This window comes from Lissotriton helveticus, chromosome 8, assembly GCF_964261635.1.
Source record: "Lissotriton helveticus chromosome 8, aLisHel1.1, whole genome shotgun sequence".
Classification (NCBI taxonomy): Eukaryota; Metazoa; Chordata; class Amphibia; order Caudata; family Salamandridae; genus Lissotriton; species Lissotriton helveticus.
Genome location: NC_136069.1, coordinates 1,238,201,505 through 1,238,214,801, shown reverse-complemented (window position 1 = coordinate 1,238,214,801; position 13,297 = coordinate 1,238,201,505). Strand labels below are relative to the sequence as shown.

The 13,297-nt window shown below is 38.9% G+C and overlaps 1 protein-coding gene across 1 annotated transcript in view; it reads left to right on the top strand.

Annotated features, from left to right (window-relative positions):
• The window catches only part of LOC144773280 (cohesin subunit SA-2-like), a 550,419-nt gene that overhangs the window by 255,207 nt on the left and 281,915 nt on the right, over positions 1–13,297 (top strand). The window contains exons 14-16 of the mRNA XM_078658214.1: positions 4,584–4,695; positions 4,863–4,980; positions 11,310–11,413. Of these exons, the coding sequence (XP_078514340.1) occupies positions 4,584–4,695; positions 4,863–4,980; positions 11,310–11,413 (334 nt within the window). The remainder of the gene's footprint in view (positions 1–4,583; positions 4,696–4,862; positions 4,981–11,309; positions 11,414–13,297) is intronic.

The following is a 13,297-nucleotide window of genomic DNA, read 5'->3' as shown; positions in this document are numbered from 1 at the left end:
TGGACTGGAATGTAGAGAATGCTAAAGTGATTCTGGTATTTTACTGACCTCTGCTGGTCGTTTTCTATCAAGAAAGTTACATAGAGGCAGTTGCCAGAAAAATTAAAAATAAATTCTCTCAGTAGAAGCAATCCTGGTATTTTACTGACCTCTATTGGCCGTTTTCTATCAAGACAGTTGAATAGAGGAGGCAGTGGAACAGAAAAAAGTCCCTAAGCAGAAGCAGACAAGTCCTAGGGCTGATCTCCAGAGCCCACAAAGTACATACACATATAAGTATATAATAAAATATAGAAAAACCAAAGGGGATGATGGACGGAGCGCTGACAATACAAACACTCACCCCCAGTCAACTGATCTGGGTTTAATCCATCACCGTTCTTCAGCTCACTCCGCCACCCCAGTTCAGACATGGCCATATGCAAATCAGTCTGACCCTGTGCCTCATGGGAACAGTCCAGCCCGAACTGCCAAGCCATGTCTTCCCTGGACCGGAATCAAGCTTCCCAGGACCGGTTTCTGGCATTACAGCCGTCTTCAGCCAGGCTTGCTTGAATCCAGTGGCAAAGTGAGCAAGGAACTCACGTCTGAGCATACCCTGCCAACTTAGGGCGCACAAAGAAAAACCAAAGGGGAGGATGGACGGAGCGTTGACAATACAAACACTCACCCCCAGTCAACTGATCTGGGTTTAATCTATCACCGTTCTTTAGCTCACTCCGCCACCCCAGTTCAGACATGGCCATATGCAAATCAGTCTGACCCTGTGCCTTATGGGAACAGTCCAGCCCGAACTGCCAGGCCATGTCTTCCCTGGACCGGAATTAAGCTTCCCAGGACCGGTTTCTGGCATTACAGCCGTCTTCAGCCAGGCTTGCTTGAATCCAGTGGCAAAGTGAGCAAGGGACTCACGTCTGAGCATACCCTGCCAACTTAGGGCGAACAGAGAAAAACCAAAGGGGATGATACAAAAATATATACAAGAGGTCTCGAATGCTCGACCTAAAAATAATACCTGACCTCCTGCAACACACCCCCATCCACTCTCTGTCCCTTCCCTCCCCTTTCTCACCCGAAGCGCTGCTCTCTGCTCTCCACCACAACAGAGAGCTGACATCCTCTGTGAGAACATTGGCAGACCTATCTGCCTTGTCAGCCTAACCTGCAATTCCCTTATAACATTGCAGTAGCAGGAAACAACTTTTGTTCCCCACTCTTTCTGTGTCATTTCAGTGAATAACCAGATTTTGAGTCTGGTATTCGCAGTAGTTGCGCTCAGTGTGAGCCATATGGACAGTTTGATAATATCAACAGCAGGTGTTTGCATAAAATGTTGTGGTTAGAGTACGGGTAAGGAACAGTGCACTTTATGTACCAATGGAAAGCTTCACCAAACTCTGTCCGAAACTGAAGACTTTACCCAGTCCCAAAGCTTGTCATCCAGAGACCCTATATGTTGGAAAATGTGTGCAGACATACCTCGACTTATAATTGTCTTTCGAAGAGACCCTACACTAGTCCATTCCACTGTACCTACTGTTCATTCAGAGGGTCTGTGAGGCTCCCTCATTCCTGTGCAATATCCCTTTATGCTTCCTTTAGGAAGAACGTAGCTCAAGGTCACCCATACTCCCAGCACAATGATTCAGTGTGTCACCGATAAATCTTGCCTCAATATTTTGATCATTCAATACCCACTGTCTACCAGAACTTCATGATTCGGGGGCAAGAATATATGGTTTGGAGGAAAGTGCCATCTTCCCTATGACATATTAGTCAAGCTGGATCAGGCAGCAGGAGATGAAACCTAGTTCTATTATAGTCTGCCTTGTGTGAAACTTTAAGTGAATCACCTGAAGACTCATCTAGATGACTACACTCCTCAGATGCAGGAGTTCCTCTTCCTTGTTGGTGATGTGCAGCACCCCCCCCCCGCCCCACACACACACCTAGGGGCCTTGTAAGACCGCTATCATATCATTCACTAGTATCCTTAAGATTTTAGAGGGTTCCCAGTGGTACATTTCTCCATCAGAATTCTGGCTTTAATACATAAATAATTTGGAATATTATGCCAGTCAATATTCTACAACTTCAAAGGTGTGCTTGACTTCCAGCTATCTGGGTATGTGTAGTCTTTCTAATCCTGATGCACAACATATATCAGAGGAACAGTTTTTCTAGTCATGTGCACTACTTTCAAGTACTTTCTTCCAGGGTGCTTCTTGCTGTGCAGCAAATTAATCTTTCTGAAAGGACAAAATGAGTGGTTTTGTGGCCAGTAAGCCATTTCTAGCCTTACGCTGTTGTTCCTGCTGTTCTTTTTAGCTTTTTCTTTGCAGCTCTTGAATACAAATGAATGTAGTTTGCCCTACATATGTCATGACATTTCCTCACCCTTTAACCTATATTTGCCAGTGGCAAATATCTGCAGAGTTGCTGACACTACTTGTTACTACGGGGGTTATTTATACTTTGGTGGCTATAGAACATCTGCTGAAAATTGGCAGATGTTACATGCAGCTAGAATGTATAGCAAGGTACTGTCACAGGGATTCTGCTCCTACACAGAACTGTGCACAGAGACCCAGGACCTCAGTGAATTGTGGTGTACCAAAAAACTCACCTCAGTGCCTAGAAACCCTAACCAGCTAGCATCAGTGTCACATTAGCTCTTCGTCCTATAGCAAAGTAACCAATGATTAGACAAAGCAGAACATGCGACTTAGGTTATACTCAGGAATGGTGGGAAACAAGAACACTCTTTCGTTATAGTATCATACCAGTCCACAACAGGAGTAAAAAAGAGACACTAGAAAAGTTAAAATATTTATTTTAACGACGTGCTCTAAGATGCAGTATCTTTGCTAACATAAGCAGACATATTATTAGAAATAATATGATCAGCATTGTTACAATTCCATAAAACACAAAAGGAGAAATCATATTACAATGATGGTGAAAAAAGGACTTATAGTGCCTAGTATATCACCCTGCCTACCATGGAACTATGTTTTATAAAATATAGAAGGTCTATTAGGCTTGTTTGTGGGACCCCATACATCAAAGATCATCAGGATCTGCAAAAGTTCTCTGTCTCGCTGGAAAAACGGTCTTCTTCCAAGTGCCTGAAATCATGCTTACAGTGCACTATTAAAGGCGCCAGAATCACGTTGGCTGCAGCTGCATGTATGTTATGGCTAAAATGTGAGCCGATCAGCCCGAACAACAGCTACCTTGTTATGATAACCTTGAAGGCTTTAGCACTCAGTGTGCAGACTAGAGTCACGATGTAAGTCAAGGGATGCTGAAAACAAGCCATTCTCCTGTGAAGTATTTCACACAGCCTAACTTGCAAGCAACAACAATTATATGCAGTGTTGTGTGCAAAAACAGCAGAAAGGTATAATGGCGTTTAAACTTCTAATAAGCTTATGCTAACATAGCAGTGTGAGTAACACGGCCCAGCCCTCACTACAGTACACACTCTAAATCAGGCAAACTGGACATCCACCAATTTTTGGTAGGTGTCCTCCACCCACCGATCACTAAAAAACCTCCTAAGTATTGTGTTTTGGAAAGGATTTGGTTTATGAAATACAAAGTCATCAAAATATCAGATGTAGTAGGCAGGACTTCAGCATTTGCTGCAATTGCAGACAAGCTTCAGATTTTGCCTTTAGAGAGAATTGGGTGTAATTAGTATACACATGTACTGATACGTTCTGTTTGGTTATGTGCACTCCTAATAGCTCTGTATATAGGTTGAATCAATTCAGTATAAAAATGGGACTCGAAATTGTGTGGTCTGCGAGAAAGAATTTATTTATTTAAAGATTTCTTAAACGCAGACCAGACCTAGAGGCGGTCAAAGCAGTGTGCAGCCTGAAGAGAGGTGTATGCTTCAGGAACTGGTACAAATAGTTGTAATAAGTACACAGTATAATCCAAGGTAAATTGTGATGCAATTACAGTGTTTCTTGCAATTATGTTTTCTAGATTTCAAGAAAGCTATCTGTCAAATGAGAAACTATCAGTTGAAAAATCAGTATCTCTCGTAGGTAGTTTCTATAGCCTCCTTTACCTGTAGCCAAACACCATTTGAAAAAACAGAATTGAATCAAATAAAATATTCAACGTACCTACAATTCTGAATTGTTAATGATTCTCCATATTACTTGCATATTAACCCTTGTTCTTAGTTGCTGGAATCCCATTTATTCGACTACATATGTTCCTGTTAATTCTATGTACAATTTTATGGAAATTGGACATGCTGGATATCAGAATTATTTTTAACTCATCAGATACATTGTTTATATACAGTTATCCTAAGTGTGGCTGGATGAGGTGAAAGCCCCAAAACTACACCGATGTAGCATATAGCAATTTAAATACCCTTTAGTAAAATGTCATTGAATTCATCAGAGAAGATTCTTGTAACCACTGAATTCATGGCAACTGCTTTCCTCCTAAAACAAGGACACTACAGAATGCAGTTTTGATGATGTGTTGGGTAATTACCCAATACATGTATTATATTCTTAGTATTTTGAACAGCCTGTATCCTTTGCTGTTTACAGGATGCTCAGCCACGAGGATTATGTAGATGAAGCTAGATGCAAAGGAAAGGAGAGGTTTGGACTCAATGCTACCTACCTGAAGATATTTGTGAATTTCTTCCTTGAAAGTGAGGTATGAAGAATGCATTTTCTCTAAAGACCGTTGAACCAACAGAATGACCATTCAAATTCATGTTTAACTGAAACATGGCGACTAACATTTATGGCAATAAATGTTTTAGATTTTAGGTGCCCAGGTTAAAGTATGTGTAAATATCTTCACTTTTTTATATTGTCTAGCTCCATGAACATGTTGTGTACTTGGTAGACAGTCTTTGGGACTGGGCAGCTGCTTTCTTGAAGGATTGGGAGTGCATGACTGCACTTCTACTGGAAGATGCAAATGCAGAGGACAAAGGTATGTGAATTCATAACCAGTGGTCACCATCAGGTTTATGATAAACACATATGAACTATTTTGCTTAACGTCATCCTACACCAAGTTACACCAAGTTTATATTCAATAAAATGTTTGAAGTGCTGCCTAATTTGTTTATTGGAATTTTAGATTGTAATGTTGTTGAGGTACAGTATACATTCCAAAAACGCATATGCAAGGAAGCCATTTTTTCATATAAAAAATAACTAAAATAACTTCAGAATTATTGGGAGCTTTTTACAGCAAAGTGATTAATTGTGAAGGCTGACAATGCTTCTGATCCACTATGTCTGTAGTTTCTCATTTGTTTAAAGTACATTGTGCACTGTCTATGTGTTCTACGTTTTAATTTTTTAATTATATTAAACCAAGTACGTTATTTGAAAGCTTATACAAAGTGACATTTATTTCAAAAGCTTTAAATAAAGGTTAGAAAAGTACACTAAGCCAACTGTGTTACTTAGAAGAAGCACTTTATGCTTCCATGTAAGAGTCTATTATTTGGAGTCCTGACAATAGGTCTCCTTTAGAAATTACAAATTGTTTTTTTCACAACCTTCATACATTTTTATGGAAAACTTTGTAACTTTATAAATTGTGAACTTTTATGCTTTGTCCACAATGATGTGAAATGCTGGACTTTTGTGACAATGTGTGTTGCAAAAGGTAAACTTGAAGAGACAAATCCTGCATACATTTTCCATCTTAGCTGAATTTGATTAGAGTAAAAATCATCTGGCAATGCTGTGAACATGATCTTCAAACTTTGCTCAGTAAAGACAAGCATAGACTAGGAAATTATGCAAACTTGACAAATTGCAAAAATTGGAAACTTCTCAAAATGTTACTGTCATGAAAACAATCTTTGCACACCTATGGTCTGGAAAGATTAGCTTTTATCACTTCATTCATCCACCAGAGTTTGAACATGACAGCTAAACCATCTTAGGAGGCTTATTGAATTGAGGATGCAGAGCTTAATTAACAGTTGGCCATAGGACTGCACAAGGAGATGTTACATTTCATAGCTATGAATGCACTTCCAGCTACTTTTCCCCATCCAGCTGGTGGACAAACTTTGTGGTAGAGGAAAAGTGATGTCCACTGCTCATTGGGTAAATAATTATTCCTTTATTGCTGAGGTGTTAGTTGACAATGCACAGGCCTTCGTTTTTTCAGGTGTAGGATTGATGTAAGAAAATTAGCACAATCATTTTAATATTTCTGAGGTTGAGGAATTTGTGGTGCCTTTGAGCATCTCATTTTAGATGCCAGTAAATATATGTGTATATATATATATTTTTTTATAATACTTTTTATTGAAAAACAGGACTTGACAGTCAGCAGAAATACATCAGTAGCGGTGACGATAAAATGTAATTACAGTTCTCCAATGCTCGCCAGTAAATATTTTTTATTTTTTTATTTATAACCACTGGGAATCCCTGTAGGTTGCATTTCATTGTTTTTAGGTCAGTTACTCTTTTACACAAGGGGGCAAAGTATCAGATTTATTTCTGCCCCAAAAGGTGCTATGTAGCCTAAGCGTAGACTATACTTCCTCTGTATAGGAACATAAGCAACCTCAGTCATGTTTCATCTGTGAGATAGATGAAGCTTGAGTTCAAATGGAACATCGAGCTAAGGACTCAAGTGTTGTCTGCCTAGAGCTGGTTAGACTGAAGGATTCAACAGGTAGAGCAAATCCTTGGTTAGATATTGAATAAGACTAGTGCAGTCACAGAGATATGTGGCACGCCACGGTTAATTGAGCCAGGAGATGTGGCAAAAGGTATAGTTGAAATGATCTGTGTGTGTTCAAGAGTAAGGAGATTATCCATTCTGGTCATTGACCAGAATCTCACTGTGATGGAAACACTCGAGGAGAGTGGTTAGAGTTCTATCAAAGGCTGCCAATAGGTCCAGAAATATAAGTGTGAAGGCTTCATACTTTTCCACTTGACTTGAGGCCTTCCTATGTAGCTATGATGGATGATTCTACCCCACAGCAGGAACAGAAACACACTTGGGGCCCTATTACGACAGCCACAGTAACGGTAAACTGGACCGCCCGCTAGAGGTGCGGCGGTCTCGCTGTGCCCATTAGGATGCGACCGCCACCCTGGCGGTAGCATCCTGCATATTTAACATTGTGGTGGGCGGTGCTTTGTGCAGCACCTGCCACAATTCCAAATATGCATGTTGTTCATTCGTCTCCACAACGCGACAGGCAACGCGCGATGCCTGCCACCTTGTGCATGCGAATGTAGGGCAGCCCCCCACCTCCCCAGGGGCCTGCAACGGGCCTCAACAGTGAATTCCTGCACGCCTTTCCATGGCGAAGTCTCTGCCATGGAAAGGCATCCAACCGCAGCCATAGCAATATGGATGCCGAGGCCCTGAAAAGCACCGCCACCATATTGTGTCCCTTTTCCGTCCGGTCGGCAATCCGACCGGCGGAAAAGCAGAGGACGGTCTTTCCATCCGTCGTGGTGCCCCTGCCATACTAATATGGCGGAGGGTGAACCAGGGACATTTGGTGGGCGGATCGCCACCGCCGGGCTGGCGGTGGCGATCCGCCCGATATGCTAATAGGCCCCCAGGTCTTGGTCAAAGAGTTCCTGGTTCTCAATATAGTGACTGATTTTAATAAATATAACTATTCCATAAACTTACCTAGACATTTTCCAAGTACCCACTGTGGTTTATTCAAAAGGTTTGTGAGTGTGATCCAAATCTCTGGATGAATCTGTCCTTATGCCTCTTCCTGTTTTCAATACCTTCCCTTAGCATGCTATGCCTCTTTACAGACTAGAAAATCTCATAACCTCAGGGTGATGCAAAAAAACAAAATAGGAGCTGGCCTTAGTTTCTATGGTACAGGGACTACGTAAATATGCTCATTAGGTTATTAGCACTCCGCACAATAATGACTTAGTAAGCTCTGTATAGTACAGCCGTCCACTATATGCAATGAATATCTGACCAGAATATATTCTGGTTCAGTTATTTTTTTATTTATAATTAATAAATGACCTTGTGAAAACGAATATTAAACTATTATTATTCTCATTATTATTATTATTATTATTAGGAATAGTAATTATAGTATAATCAGCTGCTATTTGCCTATAAAACGTTTCCTGAGCAGACCCCAAAAAAGAGAAAGAGGTTAAATGTAGCGGATTTCATTAGTTATAGCTTGATTAGTAAAGGTATCATGGCCTAACTAAATGCTAGATGGTCAGGAATGCATTGGATCCATGGCAGAAGGAGGTGCCAGTGTTTTGATGCTAGAATGAAGAATGCTTGCCTGCCAGAGTGAACCTTGTCGAAGCAGGTGATATAAATGATATTTTAAGCAGAAAAGGTGAGGTATCCAACAAGGCTGCAATAACATAATTTGACCATGTTGAAAAGTGAACCGCAGATTTCCATTGTACATGTTTGGCTACTGGCAACCAGAGGAGAGCAGATAGGGTTGGTGTAGTTTTCCACTTTACTTAGGACCCAGCAGGAGACATGATGCAGTATTATGAACTCTTTGGAGCTTATGAAGGATGAATGTTGGGAAAGAGAGTTAAATGTTAATACTGTATGCTAGTCTAAATATAATGAAAAATTAGAACAGACCTTTGCTGGTAACACTAGATAAGCGAGAATCTTTGTGAGCGTGTTGCAGTGATAGAAACAAGAGTAAACCATGGAGTTAATGTGAGGAGCCAGATAGTATGAGAATCATGCCATGTTTTTTTAACGGAGATGGAAGATTTAAGGCAAAGCCAATGGTTAATTTCCAGCTGGAGGACAGTTCAGTAGTCATGGTAGGAATTGGGAATGAGAACCTCCGTTTTAACTCTTAAGTTTCAGCAATTTGTCTTGTATCTAGCGGTGGATTGTTTTAATCCGCTGGTGAAAATTGTTGGAGGAGAGGCCAAGGTTTATGTCCATCATGACTAGCATCCAGAAGAGCATAAACGCTATACAATATTACATGCTAATTTTGCATGGGCACATAGTGGTAGTGCCTTGGCATTTGTGACCTAATTGAGGAATTTGACGCCATGCATTACCATGGAATGTTTTAGTGGTGTAAATGATTCTGTGATTGGGCCCCGTATGGCTATACCATAACGTACATGGATTGCACCTAGACAGTTGTGGCATACAAGATAATACCTTGGTATATGATTGCTTTTCCCTCATGTTTTCAAATATTTGCTCTGCATCTAATGCAGTGCCTGTACATTTGAGGATGCACTTGGTTATACCTAGGCATCCCGGGTCATTTGCTTGAGTTTGTGTCTTGATATTTAAAAATGTGCCTTTGTAAAGGATGTGTGTCAGCATATGAGACTGATCCTAGGCAGTTAAAGCAATGTAACATAGGTGTACTGAGTATATGATGGCTGTACCTGGGATCATGAAAACTTTGTAGTTGTCCTAGGAAGGCTTTGTCCCTTGCATATTCCGACCCCCCTCCTTTTAGCATATTATTGCAACATCAGAGGTAATATGTGTTTGGCAACTAAATTAGCACACAGGAAGTGATGTCACTGAAGTATAATATAATTGCGCAAGATTAATAACGTGACAAAGTTACTAAAGAAAATAAATGCTGTTTTAGGTGATGTCAAGGGAGTTTGAAGTGGTGACACTCATTGTCAAAGGTCATTTGATGTCACTTCTGCAACCACTGAAATATTTGTGAACTGATTTCATTGTTAGTCAGTCTAAAATTAAACATTATGGGCCTCCTGATTCACAAAAGTAACTTACACATTTGAATATTTCACACTTTTGAGTACATTTACTACTTTTTATTTATAAGCAAAATCAAAGTAGTAGGTCCAGCATGGCCGACCACTGAAACTGCAACAAACACCCATGGAAAGTAAGGGAGGTGAGGAATTAATATACCACACTTATGCTAAATTATTTAAAATTGGTAACAATAGAAAAAAATATAAGTTAATGTTAATATACACAAATAGTATGTATTTAATGATAAAGTATTTTAAAATCCTGCTTTGAATTAAACAATAATGTTTATTATATATTTTTTTAATATAACTAAATTAATTATCATTAATTCTACATATCACTTTTAATAATTCTGCAACCACTGACATTTTAGTGAATTTATGTAATTGTTAGTTAGTCTAAAATTGAACATTATGGGCCTCCTAAATTCACAAAAATAACTTCAGTTTATGGGTAAGTTAAATTTTTGGGTAAGTTTACAACTTTTTATTTATCCATAAAATCCAAGTATAAGTTCCTAAAAAAACAAAAATGTTTTAAGTCCAGCATCACACATGGACAACTGCTAATACACCAACAAACTCCCATGGAAAATAAGGGAGGTGGGTAATTAATATATCACTCGTGGGAAATGTTAAAATATATTAAATTATTTAAAATAGGTAACAATATAAATAAATATAATTTAATGATAATATACATAATAGTTCATATTTAATTATAAAATATTGTAATCTATTGCAAATTAAATAAATAATGTTACAATACGTTTTATTAAAATATAATTTCTATTAAAATAGAACTAAATTAATTTTAAATAATTCTATATATCACTTTTAATTTCTTAATGCATAAGACAAACATATTTTTTTCTTTAGGTGGGGATTTACTTTTTGTTTAAGCTTAATAAAAAGAATTAAAATTTAATATAGCTCCATTAAAGAACGATTCGTTGAAGATGAATAGTGCTGTAGCATTTATTTTGCCTTTGTTCTACATTTAAAATAAATGAAATAAATTTGCATTACTGTCTAATATAAATGTATTTTAATATTTGTTTTCTAATGACATAATGTTTGTTTTATTTTCCCCCTACACTTTACCATAAGAAAGAAGACTGTGCAATCAGGACAGAGATTCCTGCGTGGCTATTTATAGGAAAAAATAAAATAGTGTATTTACAGTGAAAAGAAATATAAAAAATATTTAACATTAAATGTTAATGTAAATTCATTTTATATAGTTATTAAAAAAATTAAATTTAGAACGAAATAAACAAAAAAGTCATGACATCATTATCTGCAGTCAAAACTCTGCCCCTTGTCACCGTAATAGTGTTGGAATTAATGCGCTGGTCTACTGTGTCCAGCATTCCCATTTGTTTGTTGTACCTTCATAATTTTGTGTGTTGGGAACAGAAGATCACCAAAAACAATCAGCAGTTGTAAAAAAAATTCTTATCTATGTCTGTTGTCTTTATCGCTATTATCTGTTTCTTGTCATATTTGTCAAAAGACTAAAGAATGAATATAATTTGCTCGCAGCTCTCAGCAGTGCCCAGGAGAGGGCTCTCATTGAAGTCATCTTAGCAAGTGTGCGACAAGCTGTTGAAGGCCATCCTCCAGTGGGGAGAGGAGCAGCCAGGAAAGTCTGTGATTTAATTTCATTTTCCTTGCATGATTACAACACATGCACATTGTGTGACTTGCAGTCAGAAACTGTTTCCCATGACACTCTACACAGCACAAAGCCCTTATGCAGCTGATAAAGTAACTTACACTAGAAACCTTATGCGAAAAATCTTATACTGAATACTTGACCCCGTATCAAAACAAACATGATGTTCAATGCTGATCATGTAGTTTCTGCACAATTAAAATATGAAACTATATACACATAGTGGTAAACTAGGGTACATAGTAGATATATATACCTATTAAGAAAGGGCTGATTGTGGTGGTTGGCAGATTTTTGCTAAGGTTGAGACCATTCTTTCAGTGGAAGTAACAGGTTTTTGTGATGGCAAAGCAGAGTGTGGGATGGGACTGATAGCCGCGGCCTAGGGCAAAAGATGGGCAGAAGAGTTAGAAGAGATAGATAGTAGCATAATCGAGAGAAGGATTGGTATAGAAGGTTTGTCTTCAGTAATTCCCTGAAAAGGCAGCAAGATGGTAGTGACTCTGGTGTTTTTGTGTCGGTGTATCAGATGATGGTGTGGTGATTCTGAGTGATTGTTTTCCTCCAGTATGTGAGATTATGATGTTTTGGTGACAAGGAGAGTAATAGTCAATCTGGTAGGTTGCGTCTTGCTGAGCGGTGTAAGTAGGTAATATTTCATTTCCTGCTGTTGTAATTGAATGTGAGGATAGGTACATCGTTCCGTTATCTGTGGTCTTCATCGTGCCTGGCTGCTGCATTCTGAGAAATTCATAGTTCAAACATGAGTTACTATAGACTGCCATGGGCGCACATAGAAATTAAAGGCCTGTTTTGTGAAGTCTGTAGAGACATTTTAGGCCCTTTTGGTGGAATAAAATAGGCCTCCTATGTTAGACAGGCAATGTATAGTCTCTTATTACTGCTTAACCATAGTTTTCTACAGCAATGTGGTGAAACTTTTTGTGATGCCAAAATTTTTAATCACTGCGCCCAAGCATAATCACATTTGTCAGTCATAGGGATCTATATGCCACATCCTCTTAGACTTCAGTAGGCAAAGAATCCTGGGTAAAAGACATCCACACTTCAATTTTGTGTATGTCAGGGCGACAGAACTGCTAGTCCTTCTTTGCAGATGTTGTGGGTGATCATGCATGGCCAGTCAGGTTGGGTTGAGTAGTAGATTCAATTTTCCCTGTAGAGCTCCTTGCCAGAAGTGTAATTGTTCTTTGACACTTTTAAAATAACTTGTGCTCTCTCTACCATTGTCAGAAAGATTGTCTTCCCAGAAATCAACATTTTTTTATTGAAATTTCACAAGATACCCTAAATGTGCCTACTTCATTCGCATATGCATGCATCCCACTCGGACCAGGAAACTTGGAGAGCATGGGAGGAAGATCAGCCGTATGGGGGCAAACAGGAGCACAAAAGGAGCTGTTTCAACTCCTAATTCCTGCCCTGACCTTTGACATCGTAAACTAGAAAGGGGAAAGGAGGGATGAACCCCTGTCTGAAATAACAGATCTGGGACAAAAGGAGAACCTAAGTGTTCCACATCACTACACTGTGCATACTTCACTTCACAAAAGCATGGAACCCCAACTCGCTGTCTGAGGAGCCACATATTTGTGTAAAAAAATTGAACTCAGAAGTCAGGATGACTCTGAGAGGCCCAGGTACAAGACATTGGCATAGTCCAGTCTGGAAGTAACCAGTGCCTGGGCCACGTTTAAAAAAAAAAATCTTTTTATTAACAATCAACAAAAAAAGGGATAAACAAAACAAAACAAAAGCATCAGGTGGAGTACATTTTCAGCAGCGGACAAAGATACAGTCTCGTCTACATCAATTTATAATAACAGTATAGAAG